This window comes from Halichoerus grypus, chromosome 5, assembly GCF_964656455.1.
Source record: "Halichoerus grypus chromosome 5, mHalGry1.hap1.1, whole genome shotgun sequence".
NCBI lineage: Eukaryota > Metazoa > Chordata > Mammalia > Carnivora > Phocidae > Halichoerus > Halichoerus grypus.
In genome coordinates this window covers 86,933,064-86,957,379 of record NC_135716.1, presented here as the reverse complement: position 1 = coordinate 86,957,379, position 24,316 = coordinate 86,933,064, and the positions used below count along the sequence as shown (strand labels likewise).

Below are 24,316 nucleotides of genomic sequence, written 5' to 3'. Positions count from 1 at the left end.
CTACTTTCTTCCCCTTGGCCTATAAACTTTCCCTTTTCCCCACATCCTTCTCTAGGCTACTCTCTAATGTTTTCTCTTTTTCATTCTTTTTTAAACAATTTTTTTTGTTTTGTTTTTTAATTGAAGTATAGTTGATACACAAAGTTACATTAGTTTGAGGTATACAAAATAGTACATGGTCATCCACCAGTCTTGTGAGTTACCCTGTGCTCACCACTAGTGTAACTACCATCTGTCACCATACAGTGCTATTACAATACCACTGGCTATATTCCCTAGCTTGTATCTTTATCCCTGTGACGTTCATTCCATAACTGGAAGCCTGTATCTCCCACTCCCCTTCACCCATTCTGTCCATCCCTCCACTCCCTCCTCTCTGGCAACCATCAGTTCTCTGCATTTATGTGTCTGTTTCCGGTTTTTGTTTATTTGTTTTGTTTTTTAGATTCCACATATAAGTGAAATCATGTTATTTGTCTTTCTCGTCTGATGTAATTTCACTTAGCATAATACCCCCTAGGTCCATCCATGTTGTCTCAAATGTCAAGATCGCATCCTTTTTATGGCTGTATAATATTCCATCATGTGCACGTGCACGTTTGTGTGTGTGTACGCACACACACCATATCTTCCTCATCCATTCATCTATCTATGGATCCTTGGGTTGCTTCTATATCTTGGCTCTTGCAAATATGCTGCAATAAACATAAGGGTGCATATATCTTTGCGAATTAGTGTTTTTGTTTTTAATATTTTGAGGAACCTCCATACTGTTTTCCACAGTGGCTACACCAGTTTGCATTCCCACCAACAGTGCCCAAGGGTTCCTTTTCCTCCACATCTTTGCCATCACTTTTTATTTCTTGTCTTTTTAATAGTAGCCATTCTTACAGGTATAAGGTGATACCTCATTGTGATTTTAATTTGCATTTCCCTGGTGATTAGTGATGTTGAGCATCTTTTCATGAGCCTGTTGGCCATCTGTATGACTTCTTTGGAAAAATGTTCATTCAGGTCTTCTGCCCATTTTCAATTGGAATATTTGTCTTTTGGTTGTTGAGTTGTATAAATTCCTTATATATTTTGGATATTAGCCCCTTATTGGATATATCATTTGCAAATATCTGCTCCCGTTCAGTAAGTTGTCTTTTTGTTTTGTTGAGGGTTTCCTTTGCTGTGCAAAAGCTTTTTTTGGTATGGTCCCAATAGTTTTTGTTGTTTGTTTTTTCTTTAAGATTTTATTTATTTATTTTTAGAGAGCGAGTGAGTGAGAGTGAGGGGAGGGGCAGAGGAAGAGAGAAAGAATCTCAAGCTGACTCCATGCTGAGCACAGAGCCCAACACAGGGCTTGATCCCATGACCCTGAGATCATGACCTAAGCGGAAACCAAGATTCAGATGCTCAACCAACTGACCCACCCAGGCATCCCCCCAATAGTTTATTTTTGCTTTTATTTCCCTTGCCTGAAGAGACCTATCTAGATAAATGTTGCTAAGGCCAATGTCAAAGAGATTACTGCCTGTGTTTTCTTCTAGTTTTATAGTCTCAGGTCTCCAATTTAGGTCTTTAATCCATTTTGAGTTTATTTTTGTGCAGGGTGTAAGAAAATGGTCCGGTTTCATTCTTTGGCATGTGGTTGCCCAGTTTTCCCAGCACCATTTATTGAAGAGACTGGCTTTTCCCCACTGTATATTCTTGCCTCCTGTGTCATAGATTAATTGACCATGTAAACTAGGGATTATTTCGGGGCTCTCTATTCTGTTCCATTGATCTATATGTCTGTTTTTGTACCAGTACCATACTGTTTAGATTACTACAGCTTTGTAGTATATCTTGAAATCCAGCAGTGTGATACCTCTAGCTTTGTTTTTCTTTCTCAAGATTGCTTTGGCTATTCAGTGTCTTTTGTGATTCCATACAAATTTTAGTAATATTCTAGTTTTGTTGAAAAATGCTGTTGGTATTTCTAATTCTTGGCTCTCCCTAGGTTAATTTGTGTTTATTGTCTCTATTGACTTACCCTTTTCACCTTCAGCCCACCTGTGGTCTGGTTCCTGCCTCCATTTCAGTATTCACTGTTTTCCTTAAGGTTAGCATTGACCTCCAAGTTACTAAATCCTTTAAACAATTTTCAGTCCTGGTTTTATTGCCCCTCTGCTTCAATTAACACTCCTTCAAACTATTCCCTTGGTTTCAGGATACCACCCTCTCCTGGGTCTATTCTCTGTCCTCTCCTTCTCTGTCTCCTTCCTGCTCTGTTCTTCCCATTCCTACCCTCTACTGTTTTCTTCTTGCCATATTGCTCTTCTCACTGTACATACTACTCCTGGGTGATCTCACGTACTTTGGTGGTTTCAACTCTTGAGTGTATCTCAGCTCTGCCTTCATAATGTCTTGTGTTGACCTGGATGGCCCTCAGGCACTTAGCACATCTAAAAGTGAACTCCTCTTTTAATCTCCCAGCCTAGTTCCCAGACCTTTATCTTTATCCAATATTCTCTATGTAAATTGGGTGGCCTCGCTGTTCGTCTTGTATTCCAGACGAGTCAGGACTTGATTCCTCCCTGCTGATTTAACCTTCTAAGTACTCAAATCTTTTGCCTCCTCTCCAGCCACCAGTGTCTTAATTGAGGCCTTTATCATCTATCATCTGGACTGCCGCAGCAACCTCCTGTACAGTTTCTCTTTCTGCAGTGTTGTTTCCTTCAGATGCATCTTCTACATGGCCACCATATTCTCCATATAGAACAAACCTGGCCATGTCTTTTCCCTACTAAAATATGACTCATCACCTACAGACTGCAAGCTCCGTAGGGTGGCCTTCGGGCCTCTGAGTTGTTGGTCTCCTGCTCCTCCTCTCTAAGCCTCATTTTTAACCACTTCCTTCTCGAAATTTTAGCTTCCAGCAGACCCAACCATGTGTTGTATATATCCATGTATGTTCCTAATATACTCCCATGTAGATACCATGCAGTTTCTTAGTTCTGTGCCTATACTCACGTTCTTTGCTACCTGGAAAGAAAGCCAGGTCTTCCTACCCCCATCACCTGTCTTTTACCAACCTGCTGCTCTTTTATCCTTGAAGAGAGTAGTTCTTTAATATTTTAGGGGTGGTGGAAACCTTTGAGTGTGTGATAAATACCTTAGAACCTCTCTCTAGAAAAATACATATAACCCCCAAATTTGCACATGATATAAGATTGTAACCCCAAATTAAAATCTCCTTCAGCTAAGGCACTGTATTCTCCAGAAAATCCATCCTAACTCTCTACATATCTGTTTGATCTCCCTTTTCCCATATTCTTTTACATTATGTATATATTTCTATTATTGCATGTCCCATGTGACAGTATAATTATTTAGTGTCTTCACCACTATACTTCAAGTTCCTTGAGGGTGGCAACTGTCTTACTCATCTTTGTATCCCCAGCACTTAGCACAGCACATATAAGTTATCAGTAAAAATTGAGGTTGAGTGTTCCTTAAGAACAAACCTTCTTTCACTGTGGACCATTTACCTATTCAGCAAACATTAATGGAACGCCTGCCATGTGCCAGGCATCGTGCAGGGTGCTGAGAATACAGATTAACATTCAGACATCCTTGTCCTCACAGAGCTTACAATCTAATATCTATGAAAGTGTGTTTAAATTAGACATTACAAAACTGTGTGGCAACCACTTTGGAAATACAGGATAGAATAGGATTATATAAAAAGAGCAACATATCTTTGAGAGGTCAGAGAAGGCCTTTCAGAGGTAGTAATAATTAAGACCTGTAGGGATTAGAGAGAAGTTCCTATCAGAGGACAATGTCCGTAGAGGTCTTGGTATGAAAGAAAGAATACTGTGTCTAAAGAACCATAGACAGTTCCATGTGGCTGAAAATATGAGTTTGGTGGGCAGGAAGGACACAACAAGAGGCTGAAGGAGTCTTCTAAACCATGCTCAAGAGTTTACGCTTCCTCCTAAAGTTCCTGGGAAGGCATAAAAGAACTTTATTCTTAAAGTTCTTAACAGAAGAAAAGAGGAGTTATGGGGCACCTAGTTGGCTAACTTGGTAGAGTATCTGACTCTTGATCTCCAGGTGGTGAGTTGGAGACCCGCATAGGATATAGAGATTACTTTAAAAACAAAACAGAACTGTTTAAAACAAAAAAGAAGAAAAGAGGAGTTGTGTCAGAGTGTGTGCGTGTGTGTGTATAGAGAAGGTTCTGCTCACCAGTAAAAAACAAACAACCAGCTTTTAGAACACTGAACAGTGCTGTCATGTGGCTACCGTCTGATGCCGGCTTGAACCAAAACTGACAAAGTGGGATCCTGCAGTCTCTTGGCTTTACACTGAGATGGAAACCACTTTATATAAATTAGGCAGGATTGTGGAGAAGCTCAGAAAGCTCCATGAAAGAAAATACGTTAAAAAAAAAAAAAAAAAAAAAACAGTTTTTCTACCACTTTCCTTTTTTTTTTTTTTAAATTTTAACTCCTTTCCCATAAAGTTTTGTTTTTTTAAATACTTGCAAACAGGGATCTAATATAAGAAGCAAGTTTCACTGGCTCCTTTTTTGTTTGCTAGCTTCTCTAGCTAAAATGATAGTCATAAGACTGCAGGAAAAAATATATACTTTCATTTTTGCCTAACATAAACAATGTTCTAAAACATGGATAATTTCAAAAATTGAAGAGCATTTTAACATCTTTTCCCATTGTTATGGACTTTAATAAGTAGATCTTGTCTTTAATCTCTGAAATAAGTTAATTGTCTGGTTAACAGACCTTTTATCTTAAAATAGTCTGTACTGGGCATTTCTCAAAAGATTATATATATTGACATTTGATCGTTCTCCTCCAGATACTTTTCTTTGGATTTGGGTGGCTTTTCTTCATGCGCCAACTGTTTAAGGACTATGAGGTAAGAAGAGATTATTTTGGTTATACTGCTACATATGTATCTAGATTGTTTTAAAATGGGCAAGAAGGGGGTGGCCTAGTCCATTGAGCATCCGACTCTTGGTTTAAGCTCAAGTCATGATCTCAGGGTCAGGAAATCAAGCCCCCTGTTGGGCTTCGCACTCAGCATGGAGTCTGCTTGAGATTCTGTTTCTCCCTCTCCCTCTGCCCTTCTCCCCTCTTGTGTAAGTGTGCTCTCTCTCTCTCTAAAATAAATAGATCTTTTTTTTTTAAGATTTTATTTATTTGACAGAGAGACAGTGAGAGAGGGAACACAAGCAGGGGGAGTGGGAGAGGGAGAAGCAGGCTTCCTGCTGAGCAGGGAGCCCAATGTGGGGCTCAATCCCAGGACCCTGGGATCATGACCTGAGCCAAAGGCAGATGCATAACGACTGAGCCACCGAGGCGCCCCTAAAATAAATAGATCTTTAAAAATAAAATGGACAAGGAAAATGCCTCTGTTCAAGAAAGGTCATGTTCACTTCCAAGATAGGAAGTTTTAGCCAAATGAGTACTATATAATTATTAAATTGGAGAATATGATTAGGCTTAGTTGATTTAAAAAAAAAAAAAAACAAGTCCTATGTAGCCCAGGAGCAAAACTGACATGCCTTAGTAATATCAGTGTATAGAACAAGAGCAGACAGTTATTTTTTGGAAGATAATTTAATTTACAGTGTCTCATAAATGTTCCCATTCATTTGGGTGTCTGACCTTCAGTGTTAATGACCTAAGTTATCCTAAGTTAATACCAAAATCTTAAGATTGATCTGGTTCTTAAGCCATGAGTTCATAGAAACACCAGCCTAGACTGGACATTTCCTAATTAATCCTCATTTAGTGATAAGCTCAATGGTTGTGGACTACTTTTAGATCATTTCTAGGATATTCACCATTAAACCTCTCCAAGGAGTTTGGTTTGTTGTCTGAAAGAGCCCAGGATTCTAGAGATTCTGCTCTGCTTGATACTTTAAGGCTTCCCAGGGGAAGTTCCAGAACTGGTCCAAAGGTCTGCAGAGTGTTGAAGAAACCCTTTTAGCACTAACCTATATATATGTATAAATCTATCCTTTTTATGTCACTGTGCATCAGGAATTCTAAGTGCTACTTCTCACCCTGTCACTTCATCTTGTGCTTTAAATTCTCCATCCACAAGAGGATGATGATAATAGTGCCCCATGATTTAGAAATACTACCTACTTCCAACTATTGTTAAGCTCCGGGCAAGTTGCTATTATAGCCCTGTTTCCAGTGACTTGAGAATTTTTTCATTAAGTTTTCTGACTTGTGACCAGATTATTCATCCAATATTTCACTCAAGGAAATGACTTGTATTCTCTATTTGACTTTTAATAGGTACGTCAGTACGTGGTACAGGTGATCTTCTCTGTGACTTTTGCGTTCTCTTGCACCATGTTTGAGCTCATCATCTTTGAAATCTTAAAAGTATTGAACAGCAGGTGAGTACTAATTAGCTCTTCTCATGAAGAGAATTGTGTGATCAGGTGAAAGACTTACCTGAATTCCATAGCTGAAAAAATCCACCATGTGGTTAGTTTAGTCTCAGTAACTAAAAATCATAGCAAATATGGGTCCCAATCACCTAGTAACTGGTTTGACACAGATTGTGAAATAAGGAAAAAAAAGACGTGACCATTAGCTCTGAAGAGCTAATTGGGAATGAGGCTGTGAGAGCCTAGGTCCCAGGCTTCACTCCTAGAAGTTTTATTCTTCTCAGGCTACTCTTTGAATCCTGCTAATGGCCCTTCACATTGTTGTGCTAATGAAAAAAAATCTCTACCTGAAAAGATCAGAATTCCTCAGAGTTAGTTATGTATGGGCTTCTCCGAAGTCTGAACTCCAGCTCTCACTAATTTAGGTTACCTTTGTTGATTTCACAGGTATGGTCAATTCTGATTGAACTTAGTCTTGTTTAAAGCATTTTTTAAAAGCAACTCCTATTCCCCTCCAAATAACAGACATGTTGTTTACTAGACAGCCTGTCCAAAATATTTCTTGCTTGTTAAACTGCAAGCTTGAGTTCTTTTAGACCATTGTTTGTGTTTAGAGTACATCAGCTATTCTATGTTGACTTTTGTAGTTTTTTATCACTGCATGGAAAAATCTTTTAGTAAAGTGGCATTTGACTCTGTAATCAGGAATCAATGCTGAGCTAAGCTATATATAACTTGTTTCAGACTCCTGATACTTGAGACTTACAGAGAGACGTTATTCTCAGATTCCTTTGAGAATCGGAGTTGATAATGTCTCTTGATAAATTAATAATTTGTAGTGTGATAAAACAAAGTATGTCCTGATTCTTATTTTAACTAGTTCTTTAATAATCCAAACCTTTTTTGGATGAGCAGGATACATATCCTATGACTATCAAGAATAAACAAGTGTCCTTTTACTTGCTAATTACAAATAATAAATCACAACCAGGAACTTTCACTGCTCTCTAACCAGAGGTCAGCAAGTCATTCTGTAAAGGGCCAGATAATAGACATTTTAGCCTTTGTAGTTTATACGGTTTCTATCACAACTACTCAGCTGTTAGAGAGTGAAAGCAGCCATAGGCGATGTATAAACAAATGGGTGTGGCTGTGTTCCAATAAAATGTCACTTATAAAAGAAACTTCAAGCTAAATTTATGATACACTGATACAAAGTTTCTAGAACTCTGTGGTGTGCATTTTCATAATAGTCATCAGGCATGGCCTACTTTTATACCTATCTTTTCCCATGTTTTTCCTTTCTTTTCCTACTTTCTTACAGTTTATTTCATCATCCTATATTTTATATATCCTCATAAGCCACTTAACCACTTAACTTTTTGAAACAAGGCCCAAGTGTAAGTTTAAAATCAGCAAATTCAAAAGACACTATCAAGAAAGTGAACAGATTCCCCAAGGATGGGAAAAAATTTTTGTAAATTACTTACCTGATAAGAGACGTTGATCTAGTATATATAAAGAACTCTTAATAGTTCAATAATAAAAAGACAACACATTGAAAACTGGATAAAGTATCTGACTAGGCATTCCTCCAAATAAGTCACAGATGGCCAATAAGCACATGAAAAGATGCTCAGCATCATCACCATTTGCAGGGAAATGGCAATCAAAACCATGATGAGATACCACTTGACACCCATCAGGATGGCTATAATCAAAAAGACAGTAACAAGTGTGGGCAAGGCTGTGGAGAATTAGGAACCCTCCTGTACTACTGGGGAGAATGTAAAATGGTGCAGCCACTCTGGGAAATAGTGGCAGTCCTCAAAAAATTAAATAGTTATCATATTACCCAGCAATTCCACTCCTGGGTACATACCTAAAGAGAAATGAAACATGTCCACGCAAAAGTTTTCCCCAAATGTTCATAGCACCACTGTTTATAATAGCTTAAAAGTGAAACAGTCCAAATGTCCGGCAACTAATGAATGGATAAACAAAATGTGACATATCCATACAATTGAATGAATATTATTTAGCCATAAATAGGAATGAAGTACCTTGAAAACGTTATGCTAAGTGAAAGAAACCAGATGTAAGATGACATGTAATGTCCAGAATAGGCAAATCCATAGAGACAGAAAGCAGATTGGTGGTTTCCTAGGGCTGGGGCAGTTAAGAGAAAAGGAGAGCTAATGGAACAGTTTCACTGTGGAGTGATGAAATGTTTAAAATGTATTGTGGTGATAGTTGCACAACTTTATGAATATACTAAAACCATTGAATTGTACACCTTAAATGGGTGAATTATATCTCAATAAAATTGTTATTTAAAGAAGTCCACGGTTAGGGGTTGGGCAAAATGGGTGAAGGGGAGTGGGAGATACAGGCTTCTGGTTATGGAATGCATAAGTCGTGGGAATAAAAGGCAAAGCATCAAAAAAAAAGTCCTAAAAATATTTTAATCAATTCATAAAATATAATTGTTTATAAGCAGTAATAAAAGTAGTCATGCAGGGGCGCCTGGGTGGCTCAGTTGGTTAAGCGACTGCCTTCGGCTCAGGTCATGATCCTGGAGTCCCGGGATCGAGTCCCGCATCAGGCTCCCTGCTCAGCAGGGAGTATGCTTCTCCCTCTGACCCTCCCCCCCTCATGTGCTCTCTCTGTCTCATTCTCTCTCTCAAATAAATAAATAAAATCTTTTAAAAAAAATAAATAAATAAATAAAGTAGTCATGCAGATCAAATGTTTATATTGAAGATGCAAAAGAAATATTTAAGTCTTTCTAGCACATTACTATTTTTAGCAATTCCTATTAACATTTATTTTCTTTTAATTACGAGACTCCCAGTGGTACATGAAACAACAGTCATTTTCTACCAGTAATAGTATATGTTGATATGTTATTATACACTGCCTATGAATATAACTAGAGCATTAACATTCTCATTTGAATAAGTAAAATTCTTAGGAAGTTAGGATGTTCATATATACTTTTCAGAACTCTATAATATATTCTTTAATCTCTATAAAGAACCAGACAGTAACAGCCTACTTGACTTACTGGGTGGGATATATTCGGTATTGAGTTCAAAGAGTAAGAGATCTTTTAGAAGACTGAAGAGAATGAAAGTTGCTGCCTTTATCCCCTCCTAGTGATATTCTTTGATATTTATTTCAGTTCCCGTTATTTTCACTGGAAAATGAACCTGTGTGTAATCCTTCTGATCCTGGTTTTCATGGTGCCTTTTTACATTGGCTATTTTATTGTAAGCAACATCCGACTATGTGAGTATTTGTAAACGTGAGTATTTTACCCTCTCGCGTCAGCACATAGATTGAGATGAGGATTTGTGGGGATTGAGGCTGTGGAGAGCTTCATTTCTACGTTACTTTCAGTAGCGACTGTTGTTTGGGGATGCCTCACACACAGCATCTTAAAAAGTTCGGCACAAAATCAACGTTGAATGATTAGGTAATTTGTGCTGCTACAGCTGTATTTCTGTTTCTACTATAATATCTCCCTTAACTCAACCCACATCTTAATTTCAGCCAAATTCCTCTTACAGTGATTAGGATGCTTTCTTTAAAAACTGTATTATTCCATCACTCATTTGCCAAGTGAACAAGCCAGCCAAATATTAGTCAGTGTGATTCCATATCTGTAAGTAGAGCAAGCTCTTTAGTATAGAACTATTTAACCTTACAGTCTTTCTCCTCCTTCCTAGTGCATAAACAGCGTCTGCTCTTCTCCTGTCTCCTATGGTTGACCTTCATGTACTTCTTCTGGAAACTAGGAGATCCATTTCCCATTCTCAGCCCAAAACATGGTGAGTGTATATGTGGTGGGGAGGGGGAAATAATTGTATCATTTTCTAATTTTGAAAAACAACTATTTTAAAACTTGTGATCATGGGAAATATAGCAAGTTATTTCTCTAAAAACAGTCTGGTTTTAAACTGAATTTCCCTTCATCCTAGGAAATATCAAATACTGGCTTTGAAAACTACTTCTGTGGTTTTAGAGCAGGAGTTTTTGACCTTAGGTTAGTGAATGAACTTCAAGAGAGTAAGGGGTGGGGAAAGTTGTCTTTAAATTTAAAATTCCTGATATTGTATGTAGAATTATGGGAAAATATTTGTATGTGTATTTGGAGCTAAAAGTATCCACAAGCTTTCATTAGATTCCCAAAGGGGTCAAATGACTGAAAAGATAAATAACCACTGCTCAAGTAATGATAAATATTGTCTTTAGGGACTATACGTATTTTAGGAAAGAGCAGTGACATAAAACATTCAAAATTAGTAGATAAAGAAAAGCTTTCTAGGAATCAGTGTCTCTCCTTACACAAAAAAGTTCATTTTAAATACAAGAGCAGGGGCACCTGGCCAGCTCAGTTGGTAGAGCATGCAGCTCTTGATCTTGGGGTCATGAGTTCGAGCCCTGTGTTGGGTGTAGAGATTACGTAAATAAATAAAAACTTTAAAAAAATCTTTAAATACAAGAGCAGATCATAGAGCCCTAATTTCTGTGCTATAAAAACCATGAACAATAATCTGTCAGCTAAAAGTCCTTCAGAACTCCTTCAGAAATATATATATGAACATAGATATATATGCCACCTGTAATGAATATATTGGCACTTTGATACTGGAGGTTTTAAAAAAAATACACATCCATTCATTTCACTCTCCTGCTGTATCAGGATTCTTATAGCAGAAAACAGAATCTGCTCTAACTAATTTAAAGCAGAAAGTGATTTATTCCAGGGTATCAGGGAGTTTATAGAATTTTTAGAAAAGCAGGCTATTAAACTTAAATGCTGTGTAGTGAAGAGTAACATTCAATCATAACACAGTAGTCAACTGGAGAAAACCCCACTGAAGTTGTCACTGCCACGGGGGACCTGTGACATCAGGGATCAGATAGTAGGACTGCTTCAGTGGCCGCAGTCCCAAGTGCTGTCCACACTCCCATGTTATTCACTTCTGCATTTGAGGTCTCACGTGGGCATGTGAATTTGATACAACCTAGGTACATTCAGAACCTTAGTTTCAAGGAAATCTGGGAAAGAATATTTGGCTTTCCAGATTCTGTAATACAAGAAGACATGCTAGAAAGGCATTGGAATGAATGTTGAGTAAACCAGTGTCTAGAATCTACCATGAATCCATCTGTGTCCATTCCTTGCCTGTAGCAGGGATCTGGAGGAAGGAGGTTATGAGATTATGCTGCAGGAGGATCAGAGAAAATGCACAATTTTAAAAAGCATATGCAGGGTCACCTGGGTGGCTCAGTCAGTTAAGTGTCTGCCTTCAGCTCAGGTCATGATGTCAGGGTCCTGGGATCAAGCCCTGCATCGGGCTCCCTGCTCAGCGGGGAGTCTACTTCTCCCACTGCCCCTCACTCCCTCTCCTGCTTGTTCACATGTGCACTCTCTCTCTCTCTCATATAAATAAATAAAATCTTTTAAAAAATAAATAAATCACATATGCAATATCCTAACTATTTTTAAATTAGAAATAGCTACTTTGAAATTTCAGATAACATTTAAGAAGGTCAAAAAAGTTAAAACACTAGGCTACCAAAAACATTCAAACTCAGCATGGTGTACAAGACCTTCCGTGGCCTGACTACTGCTGTCTTTCTCTGTGTCTCTCGTCCAGTACTACTGAATTACCTAAAGTTTCTAGAGCTATTCTGTCAGTCAGGACATTCCTTCACCTCTTGTTTATCTAGAAAATGCCTATTCTTGCGATATTCAGCTCTTGCCAATTCCAGATTTTTCTGGCCATCATTAGAAGATTTTTTTTTTTTAAGATTTTATTTATTTATTAGAGAGAGAGAATGAGAGACAGAGAGCACGAGAGAGAAGAGAGTCAGAGGGAGAAGCAGACCCCCCGCTGAGCAGGGAGCCCGATATGGGACTCGATCCCGGGACTCCAGGATCACAACCCGAACTGAAGGCAGTCGCTTAACCAACTGAGCCACCCAGGCGCCCCATCATTAGAAGATATTAATTGCTCCCACATCAGTGTACTTATGTCACCTATAATGATTATAATTACTTGCTACCTTTTCTGACTTCCTCATTAACTCGCCAGCTCCCTGAGGACCCTGGGGTCAAAAACTACATCTTACTTGTCTATTCCCAGTGTCTATAGCGTGGAACCTAGTACATAAATGTTTAATGCATGTTTATTGAATCAGTGAATAAAAAAACAATTTCAGTCTCTCGAAGGTAGTAGATGAGTTTAAAAATGTAACACTCTGAATAGGAATTTAGAATTTGCTAATATGATTAGCAAGCACATGTCCATATAGGGAAAGATATGGACTACAGAGGCCCTGACAATATAGCTCTCATAAACTATTTCAAATAAGCCCAAGAGAGACAAATCTGTGGTATCAGAAACGAGGGACAAGAATTATAAAAGGACCCCAAGGCTGCTTATAATGCTAGCACAAGCTCACATGCAGCCCAAAGACAAGACTGGTGTCTGTCTCCCGCTTGCTCCTTGTGAGCAGTCAGTTCACATGACCAGTGGAGCCAGACCGGGCCTGAGGGAAGATGAAGACCATCACATCTTTTGTATCTTCATCCTTTTTTCAAAATTCTGTAGAGATATCCTAAAGAAGACACTGAGGGGGAAGACCTAGGAAATAGTTTCAGTTTTAGTCTTTCCTTTGTGCTCCAGGAAATAAGCATTTTGGTTTTATGTCCGGTGTCTAATTCATTTGACTAAGAGAAGTAAGTAGGAAGAAAAGTTTAGGCAATGGATGAGAAGCAGCCAGGCTTACCCTGCCATCTTAGAGCTTTTCTAGGACTGTCCCAACGACCAGTATGATTAATTACTGTGGAGACCACAAAAAGACTGTAAGACCCAATCCTTACCTATAACAAAAAGATGTCTGTGAAAGTACTCCTTGTGCAGTGCTTGAACCGAGGAAGGTTGGAAGGCATTCCCTAGTTTGGGAAAGAGTAAGGGAGGCTAAGAAAGTCTGTGAAGCACACAAAAAAATAATAAAAATACAGGAATTTGTGTGAGCAAATGGCAACAGTGAGATGGTCTCCTGCATGCCACTTCATCCATCGGACTTTCCACTTATTACTAGAAAACAAGGAACAATTGACCTTACTTCATGGAAATGCTAGGATTACGTAGATAGTATCTTCAAAGTACTTTAGACCGGGAAAAGATATTTAATAAAGGGACACCACCTTAAAGGGAATAAAAGTATAGAGGGGACATTTTTCTAGTTTTTTATATTTAATAACCTATATTAATCCCTTCGATTTTTTTTTTTTGTTACTGGGTAATTGTATACCTACAGTCAATAAACATTTGCTGAACACCTTCCATGTGCCAGGCAGTAAGAAAAACAAAGAGCAATAAGACATGATTCCTTCCTATAAAGAGGATGTGAAGAGGTATGTGGGAAGTAGAATCAACAGAATTTGGATGAGGATTTAGTCATTCGTATAACATTCCACGAATATTTTTTGAACACCTAGTTTTATTTTAAGTGCTGGAGATACAACCATGAACAAAAGAAACTTGGTTTCTGCCCTCCTGAAACTTACCCTCTGGCAGGAAGGACTGAACAGTAAAAATATAAACAAATAATTGCCAATTATGATCATTATCAAGGAGCAAACAGGTTACTGTGGTAGACGACAATGCAGATAAGGATGTCAAATTAGATGCGAGTGGTTAGAGTCAGCCTTTATGAGGAAGTATTTAAGCTGAGATTTAAAGGACAAGACCAAAGGTAGACCCAGCAAGAAGGCAGAAGAGACATCATGTAAAGCCCTGAGGTAAAAAAGACTGGTATATTCAAGGGGGAGCAAGAGGCAGAAGGGAGACTAGTGGTATAGATTTTTCTATTTTGGTGACCAGATAGTTGATGATGTCATTTTCTAGGCTAGGTAATGCAGAAGAAGGAAGATAATTCGAACTTGGGATGTGTTGAATTTGAGTTGCCTGTGCACATCCAAGTTCAGCAAGCAGTTGCATACACAAGTTGGCAACTTAGGAGAGAGGTATGGATTTATTAGTCCTTATGGAAATAACTCCAGGAATCTAAAAAATTAGGTACCATCAGCTAAACGCCATTAGATGAACCTGGGGAAATAGGCCAAGATCACCCACTGAAAATGTATATAGAGTGAAATGAAAGGGGATTCTGGGCCATTCTGAGCAGAGAAAGACCAAGAAAAGAACAACTAGAGAAGTAAAAGAGATAAATAATTTTAAATAGCAATGATTCAGGCACCTAGCTAGCTCAGTCGGTAGAGCATGAGACTCTTAAATAGCAATGATTCAGTGTCCTAAAAGATCAAATAAAGCATGGATTGGAAAATGTCATTGAATTGTGCAACCAGAAGAAAATTCGTGACCGTATTATAGTAATGGTTTAGAGTGTAGGCTGTGGAGCTGCACTTCGTGTGTTTGAATCCTAACTCTGCCACTCTTGACTAAGTTACTTACCCTCTCAGTGCTTCTATTTCCTCATCTGTAAAATGAGGTTTTCAATATCTGCCTCATAGGGTTGTCATGAGCGGTAAATGAGTTAATACTGCTTCAAACAGTGCCTGGTACAGAACAGGTGCTTGATGAATGTTGCTGTACTGTTGCCGTTACGATTATTAGTGAAAGCAGTTTTCTTCAGGTAGGAGAATGGGATGAAAGCTGAATTGCAGCCAGTTGAAGAATAAGTAGAGGTGAAGAAGAGGTGATAGTAAGTGTAAGTTCCTTTCAAAAAGTTTGGCTATTAAGGGGGAAATAGAGGATTGGCAACTAGAGGTAAACTCAAGGCTAAGGACAGACTTTCTTAGGAAGGAGACTTGAAACTGAAGGAAAAGAACGAGCAAAGAAGGAAAGATTGAAGGTAAAAGAGAGGACAGGTGATGGAACAAGATTCTGAAGGAAGTAGAAAGGAAGTAAGATCAAAGCACAAGTAGAGAAGTCTTAGCTTTAGATACTGTCTTGTTCGAGGGGGACAAGTTGGGAGGATGATTGCAGATGTTAATATAGTAGAAGGGAGTATATGTCTAATAACTTCTGTAATTAGGGCATTAGCTAAGGAGAACAGGATTGGGAAAATGAATTAAAGATTTTCTGCTGGATGGGGATGGGGCGGCACCTGGTGGCTCAGTTGGGTAAGTGTCCAACTCTTGATTTCAGCTCAGGTCATGATCTCAGGGTTGTGAGATCAGCGGGGAGTCTGCTTGAGGTTCTGTCTCTCCCTCTCCTTCTGCCCCTCCCCACCCTGCACTCATATTCTCTCTCTCTCAAATAAAAAAAAATTTAAAGATTTAATTTATTTATTTGAGAGAAAGATAGAGCACGAGCAGGGGTGGGGGAAGAAGAGCAGAGGGGGGAAGGAGAAGCAGACTCCCCGCTGAGCAGGGAACCCAACATGGGGCTGGATCCAGGACCCCAAGATCACAACCTGAGAGAGAGCACACAAGCAGGGAGAGCTGCAGAGGGCGAGGGAGAAGCAGGCTCCCTACTGAGCAGGGAACCCAAAGTGGGGCTCAATCCCAGGACCCCAGGTTCATGACCTGAGCTGAAGTCAGATGCTTAACTGAGTCACCCAGGCACCCCTAAAATAAATAATCTTTTTTTTTTTTTTTTAAGATTTATCTACGGAGGGGAGTGGGAAGAGATGGCTGACCAAGGGCAAGAAAAGGATTCCTCAGTAGTGTCGTAAGCTCTGTTAAGACTAGAGACCATAAATCTGTAATGGCACCAGTATCCCAATGCATTCTAGCTGTTTTAGGAGCTCAGGCATGGGCACAGGGAAGATGGAGTGTTAGACTGATCCAAGATTGGGAGTTTTCAGGATCAGCGCTAAAGAAGGAGGAGAGTCGGGACAGAGTCCTAATGAGAGAAGTTGAAGCAAGCAAGCTTGGAGTTCAGGCTCAGTGAAGAAGGAAATGGAAGGTGGGAGAAAGCGAAAGACTATAGAAACAGAGGTCACAAAGAGCTCTAAAATGGTGTAGGGGAAACACAGGAGCAGGAGAGCTGGAATATTGGAAATTTCGGTTTCAAAGCTAACAAAATTCTTGAATGGCAGCTTTGGTGTTAGGCCAGAGTGGATAATGCTGAAGTGGATTCCATCCTAGAAATAGGAAGTGAAAACAAAACTAGTTTTATCCTGCGATTCCAGACTTCCTGGCTTATTCTTCAGCATTGCGTTCTCTCATTTATCCCAAATATCAACAGCATTTATTTTAAATACTCATTTTCAACATTCTAAAATAATTGAAAACAGTTGATAATTAGAATACAACTGATAATCTAAAACTCACATATCTGCCTTTAAAATACTCATTCGTTATAAATTCAGCTCATTTATTAGATGCCTTATGTGTTTATTGGCAAAAATTAATAAGACATAAGCTCATAAGACCTAAAGAGCTTATTATGACCTAAGGGGGAAATGTATATATATAACTGTATATATTGATATATATAGTGGAAAGTGTTACCTTGTATTTATACTTTTCCAGCAGATTTACTTTCCTAATATTTTTCATTTCTTTTTTTTAAATTTTTTATTGTTATGTTAATCACCATACATTACATCATTAGTTTTTGATGTAGTGTTCCATGATTCATTGTTTGTGTATAACACCCAGTGCTCCATGCAGAGCATGCCCTCTCTAATACCCATCACCAGGCTAACCCATCCTCCCACCCCCTCACACACTTTCCTAATATTTTTTTGCCAAAGCTTTTACTAAAAGTACTTTGCTTTGTTAGAGTTCACACTACCTTGAGTAAATAGTCAAAAAGTATTATTTGCAAATATTATTTTAATATTACCGTCGCCCAGCCATAGAGATGATTCTGGAAGCATATGGGATAGGAGGAAAATCAGTAGACTTTTATACATTTATTATGGAAGACCTACATATTGATAATTTAATTTTAAATTTAATATTGATAATTAAAATTTGGCTTATTTAAGTTGTATGTAATGGTTGATGTTTTCTGTTATATTTCCTCTTGCAGTGCTATTTTATCTTTATCACCTGACATTAAGGTGCTTTGATGTTTTTAGGGATTTTGTCCATAGAACAGCTCATCAGCCGGGTAGGTGTGATTGGTGTGACTCTCATGGCTCTTCTTTCTGGATTTGGTGCTGTCAACTGCCCATACACTTACATGTCCTACTTCCTCAGGTAAAAAGAACTTTGTCTCTTTTTTTTCCTATTACTTCATGAATACGTATGTCCTATCATGCCATCATCAATACTTAAATATTAGATCTGTGACACTGCCTTTTTATTCTTTCCATCTGTCCTTATGGGCATTGTCCTAGGAATCTCTCCAAATAATAAGTCTTATCACTTATATTGTTTGCCCTTTGTTTGTCCTACATTCACTTATTTTTAAAATGGTTATTTTGGGGCGCCTGAGTGGCTCAGTTCGTTGAGCATCCAGCTCTTAATTTCGGCTCAGGTCATGATCTCAGGGTCATGAGATTGAGCTCTGCGTTTAGCGGGGAGTCTGCTTGATTGAGATCATCCCTCTCCCTCTTCCTCTTCTGCTCCCCCCACTCACAGGCATGCACACACTCACTCTCTCTCCCTAAAATAAATAAATCTTTTTAAAAAATTATTATTTCAGTCAAATTCTCTTTACTCCTCTTATACTTTTTAAAGGCACACTACTCGTGGATAGCAATGTGAGCTAATCCCCACTTGAGTAAATCAGTTCCTCCTAGAAGTAGAATGGTAGAAGACAATGCCAAGTTGGAAGAGTGCTTACATGTACAACATAAATGTCACTGGATCAAAGCTAAGAAAGACTAAAAGAGAGCCAATTACCTTCCACTGCCCTGAGACTGCAAAACTTTTAGCTATAAAAAATGACAGCAAAAGCATTTTTGCTTTTTATAGTCATTTTAATATTCTCTAGGAAAAGGTCCTTGAATTACTGGGTAACAACTAAGGTTTATGGGTTTCTACAGCTGCCTTATATTTATTATGCCCAAGGATGGGATCCCGAAACATTGCTAACAGTTTGTGCTTATTATAGAAATGTGACTGATGCAGATATCCTAGCCCTGGAACGGCGACTGCTTCAAACCATGGATATGATCATCAGCAAAAAGAAAAGGTAAGATATCACCACATTAAAAAGCTTGTACTCTTAGAATTTCTCGACAAGAAAACGTGACTATGAATTGGGGCTAACAGGGAATTTCATCTTATTCATTTTTATTATAAATTAAGGTACCATCAAAGACTTAGTATCTAGTCTTGCGTGAAAGAAATTTTCAAATTCCACTTATTTCCTGACTTTAGATAAATTCTCTTGAGATAAACTGTTAGTGTAACATTTACATTAGAAGATATTCTGCATTGGTTGCTTTAAAAGTCTATTGTCCTACATTTTTATAAACTTTCGCATGCCTGATTTCAATCTTTTCAACTTCCTTTTCTCCAACTAGTTTGAAAAATCCTTCAAGTCTTCTAGCAGTTGTCATTTTTATCATTTAAGACATAGTTATACAATGTATGCTTTTAAAGTGGCATTTCTAGGGGCGCCTGGGTGGCTCAGTCATTAAGCATCTGCCTTCAGCTCAGGTCATGATCCCAGGGTCCTGGGATCAAGCCCCGCATCGGGCTCCCTGCTCAGCAGGAAGCCTGCTTCTCCCTCTCCCACTCCCCCTGCTTGTGTTCCCTCTCTCGCTGTGACTCTCTCTGTCAAATGAATAAATAAAATCTTTAAAAAATAAATAAATAAATAAAGTGGCATTTCTAGAAATCTATATCACAGTGGGTTACAGCCTAGGTTGTAAACTCAGACTGTCTGAATTTGAATCCTTGGTTCATAATTCACAGTGTGGCTAGAGGCGTTACTTTATGTCTTGATTTCCTCATCTGTAAAATGGAAATAATGAGTTGACATGTAGAACTCTTAGAACGGTGAACCATACAGAGCTAAGGAATACTACTGAACTTACTAATAGTCTCTGGAGGACAGTCAATAGGTTTTAGTGCTTTGTCTTCATTTATTCATTCATATATTTTCATTCTCTTAATAATTATAGGAAGCCTAGTTTATGCTAGGTACTGCACTAAATGCTGAACTCATAGAGATAGAATGAGGAACAAGACAAGTTACTGGGGTGCCTGAGTGGCTCAGTTGGTTAAGCGTCTGTCTTCGGTTCAGGTCATGATTCCAGGGTTCTGGGATCGAGCCCTGAATCTTCAGGCTCCCCTACTTGGCAGGGAGCCTGCTTCTCCCTCTGCACCCCCCCCCCCCGCCTTGTGTTCTGTCTTGTGCAGACTCCCTCTCTCTCTCTCTGTATCAAATAAATAAAATCTTAAAAAAAGATAGTAAGTTACTGTCTTCATGAAGTTCATTAGTCTACTGTCTTTTTTAAAGTTCTATTACCCAAATAAAAACAGTGACATAGAGGTTTTAAATTGCATGAAGGTTTCTGCATTTCATATTTTGTCTTTCAACATTTTTCTATAGTAAGACCCATAGTCACGTCAAAGAAGGCTTAATATAAGAGCTAACAATAGACTTTAGAATGATAAAGAGGGCCAGATTTACCAGATCATTATTTGTCTCCTTTTCTGTACATCTGTACTAGGGTATTGATAGTAGATACACATGTTGTATATACATTTATTCTTTGCATTTTGTTCACATTCATTCTGTACAGTTTATTTTACATGAAAATGTGAACATAGATTTAAAAAACAACAGTAAAAGCAACATTATTCAATATTGAAAGATAATTATAAAGGAATAATACTATTTTGGGTCCCGTGATTATTCTCCCATTTACTATATTTCTTTCATTCATATGGAGAGATGAATGTAAAGTTAGGACCCATGTCAAGTGTGGATGTACATTTTTTTTAAGATTTTATTTGTTTGAGAGAGAGAGCGTGTGCGTGTGCACAAGCAGGGGGGAGGGGCAGAGGAGAGGGAGAAGCAGGCTCCCTGCTGAGCAGAGAGCCCCATGTGGCTCGATCTCAGGACCCTGAGATCATAACCTGAACTGAAGGCACGCTTAACCAACTGAGCCACCCAGGCGCCCTCCATACTGTTTTCCACAGTCAACACACCAGTTTACATTCCCACCCACAGTACATGAGGGTTTCCTTTTCTTCCACATCCTTGCCAATACTTGTTATTCTTGTCTTTTTTTATTGTATCTATTCTGACTGGCATGAGGTGATACCTCATTGTGGTTTTGATTTGCATTTACCTGATTAGTGATGTTGAGCATCATCTCATGTATCTGTTAGCCATCTGTATGTCTTTTTTAGAAAAATGTCTGTTCAGGTCCTCTGCCCACTTTTAATCAAATTGTCTTTTTGATATTGAGTTGAATAATATATTTTTATATTATTACAAATATCTTCTGCCATTCAGTAGGTTGTCTTTTTGTTTTATTGGTTTCCTTCGCTGTGCAAAGGCTTTCTATTTTGATGTTGTCCCAGTAGTTTATTCTTGCTTTTGTTTCCCTCAACAGAGGAGACATATCCAGAAAAATATTTCTAAAGTTAATGTCCGAGAGATTACCACTGGTGTTTTCTTCTAGGAGTTTTATGGTTTCAGGTCTCACATTTAGGTCTTAATCCATTTTGAGTTTATTTTTACATATAGTGTGAAAAAGTCATCCAGCTGCATTCTTTGCATGTAGCTGTCAAGTTTTCCCAACACTGTTTATTGAAGAGACTGTCTTTTCCCTTTGTATATTCTTTCTTCCTTTGTTACAGATTGAGTATATAAGTGTGAGTTTGTTTCTGTGCTTTTATTCTGTTCCGTTGATCCATGTTTTTTTTTTTTTTTTTTTTTTAAAGATTTTATTTACTTATTTGACAGAGAGAGACACAGCGAGAGAGGGAACACAAGCAGGGGGAGTAGGAGAGGGAGGAGCAGGCTTCCCGCGGAGCAGGGAGCCCGATGCGGGGCTCGATCCCAGGACCCTGGGATCATGACCTGAGCTGAAGGCAGACGCTTAACGACTGAGCCACCCAGGCGCCCCGATCCATGTTGTTTTTGATTACTATAGCTTTGTAGTATATCTTGAACTCCAGGATTGTGATACCTCCAGTTTTATTCTTCTTTCTCAAGATTGATTTGGGGTCTTTTATGGTTCCATACAGATTTTAGTATAATTTGTTCTAGTTCCGTGAAAAAAGGCTGTTGGTATTTTGACAGGGATTGCATTGAATCTGTAGATTGCTTTGGGTGGTATGGACATTTTAATACTATAAATTATTCCAATCAATGAACATGGAATATCTTTCCATTTGTTTGTCTTCTTCAATGTCTTTTATCAGTATTTTATAGGTTTCAGAGTACAGGTCTTTTACTGCCTAGGTATTTTATTATTTTTGGTGCAGTTGTAAATGGGACTGTTTTTTCTTTCTGCAAATACTTTTACTTCTCTCCTATGATTTGGATGCCTTTTATTTTTCTTGTCAGATTGTTGCAGCTAGGACTTACAGTACTATGTTGAGTAAAAGTAGTAAGAGTGGGCATCCTTGTTTTCTTCCTGATCTTAGAGGAAAAGCTCTCTCACCATTGAGTATGAGGTTAGCTGTGGGTTTTTCATATAGGTCCTTTTTTATGTTGAGATATGTGCCTTCTGAACCCACTTTGTTGAGCGTTCTTATGATCAAATGTTGAATTTTGTCAAATGCTTTTCTATTGGGATGAATTTCATATATGGTTTTTATCCTTTGTTTTATTGATGAGATGTATCATGTTGTTTTCATTTATACTAAACCGCCCTTGCATCCCTGGAGTGAATCCCATTTGATTGTGGTAAATGATCCTTTTAATAGAGTATTGAATTGAGTTTGCTAATATTTTGTTGAGTATTTTTGCATCTATGTTCATCAGGGGTATTGACCTGTAGTTTTCTTTTTTTGTAGTGTCTTTGGTTGATTTTGGTATCAGGGTAATGCTGGTTTCAGAGAATGAATTTCTTCCTCTTCTATTTTTTGGACAGTTTGAGGAGAATAGGTATTAACTCTTCTTGGAATGTTTGGTAGAATTCACCTGTGATTCCATCTGGTCTTAGACTTTTGCTTATTAGGAGTTTACTGATTCATTTTTGTTGCTAGTAGTTGGTCTGTTCACATTTTCTACTTCTTCCTGATTTGGTTTCAGAAGACTGTATGTTTCTAGGAATTTATCCATTTCTTCTAGGTTGTTCAGTTTGTTGGCATGTATTTTTTTGTAGTAGTCTCTTATAATTCTTTGTATTTCTGTGGTGTCAGTTGTTGTTTCTTCTCTTTTATTTCCGGTTTTATTAATTTGGGTCCTGTCTCTCTCTCTTTTTTTTTTTCTGTGATGAATCTGACTAAAGGTTTATCAGTTTTGTTACCTTTTCAAAGAACCAACTCTTGGTTCATTGATCTTTCTATTTTCTTTTTTTAGAATCTATTTCATTTATTTCTGCCTGGTCTTTATTATTTCCTTCCTTCTACTGAGCTTGGGCTTTGTTCTTTTTCTAGTTCATTTAGGTATAAGGTTAAAGTGTTTGAGATTTTTCTTATTTCTTGAGATAGGCCTGTATTGCTATAAATTTCCCTCTTAGAACTGCTTTTGTTGCATCCAAAAGATTTTGGATGATTGTTTTTCCGCTTTCATTTGTCTCTATTTTTTATTTCCTCTCTGATTTTTTCATTGACCTATTGGTCAGTAAATCAGTAAACTCCCAATAAGCAAAAGTCTAAGACCAGATGGAATCACAGGTGAATTCTACCAAACATTCCAAGAAGAGTTAATACCTATTCTCCTCAAACTGTCCAAAAAATAGAAGAGAAAGAAATTCATTCTCTGAAACCAGCATTACCCTGATACCTATTGGTTGGTTAGGAGCATATTTAGCCTCCATGTGTTTGTGTTTTTTCCAGTTGCTTTCTCGTGATGATATCTTGTTTATACCACTGCAGTCAGAAAAGATGCATGATATAATTTCAGTCTTTTTTAAATTTATTGAGACTTGTTTTGTGGCCCACATGTGATCTGTGCTGGAGAATGTTCCATGTCCACTTGAAAAGAATGTGTATTCAGCTCTTTTGGGGTGGAATGTTCTGTATGTATCTATTAAGTCCATCTGGTCTAGTTCAGAGATGCTGTTTCATTATTGATTATTTTGGCCCGGATATCCTATTCATTGATGTAAGTGGGGTGTTAAAGTTCTCTACTGTTATTGTATTACTGACAGTTTTCCCATTTATGTCTGTTAACATTTGTGTTATGTATTTAGATGCTTCAGTGTTGTGTGCAAAGATATTTACAGTTGTTATATCCTCTTGTTGGATTGATTTCTTTATAATTATATAATGCCCTTCTGTGTGTCTTGTTAAAGTCTCTGTTATAGAGTCTGCTTTGATAAGTACTGCTACCCTGGCTTCCCCCCAGTCCCCACTTTCATTTGCATGGTATATGTTTTCCAGCCCTTCACTTTCAGTCTGTTTGTGTCTTTGGGTCAGAAGTGAGCCTCTTGTAGGTAGCATACATAGATGGGTCTTGTTTTTTTTTACCCATTTAGTCCTTCTGTGTCTTTTGATTGGAGCATTTAGACCATTTACATTTTAAAGTAATTATTGATAAGTATGTACTTATTGCCATTTTGTTCATTGTTTTCTGGCTGTTTTTTATAGTTCTTCTGTTCGTTCCCTTGCTGTTTTCTCTTGTGATTGATGACTTTCTTTAGTGTATGTTTGGCTTCATTTCTCTTTACTTTTTGGTCATCTATTATACATTTTCGTTTTGTGGTTACCATGAAGTTGATATATAACATCCCAAGTATGTAGCAGTCTATATTAAGTTGATGATCACTTAAGTTCAAACACATTCTAAAAGAACTTTTTTTACTCCCCCCCATTATGTGTATGTTGTCATGTTT

The 24,316-nt window shown here is 38.0% G+C and overlaps 1 protein-coding gene across 1 annotated transcript in view; it reads left to right on the top strand.

The window, feature by feature from the left end:
- The window catches only part of GPR89A (G protein-coupled receptor 89A), a 58,005-nt gene that overhangs the window by 4,632 nt on the left and 29,057 nt on the right, over nt 1-24,316 (top strand). The window contains exons 2-7 of the mRNA XM_036068786.2: nt 4,852-4,911; nt 6,306-6,409; nt 9,588-9,694; nt 10,135-10,236; nt 17,480-17,600; nt 18,460-18,540. Coding sequence (XP_035924679.1) covers nt 4,852-4,911; nt 6,306-6,409; nt 9,588-9,694; nt 10,135-10,236; nt 17,480-17,600; nt 18,460-18,540 — 575 coding nt within the window. The remainder of the gene's footprint in view (nt 1-4,851; nt 4,912-6,305; nt 6,410-9,587; nt 9,695-10,134; nt 10,237-17,479; nt 17,601-18,459; nt 18,541-24,316) is intronic.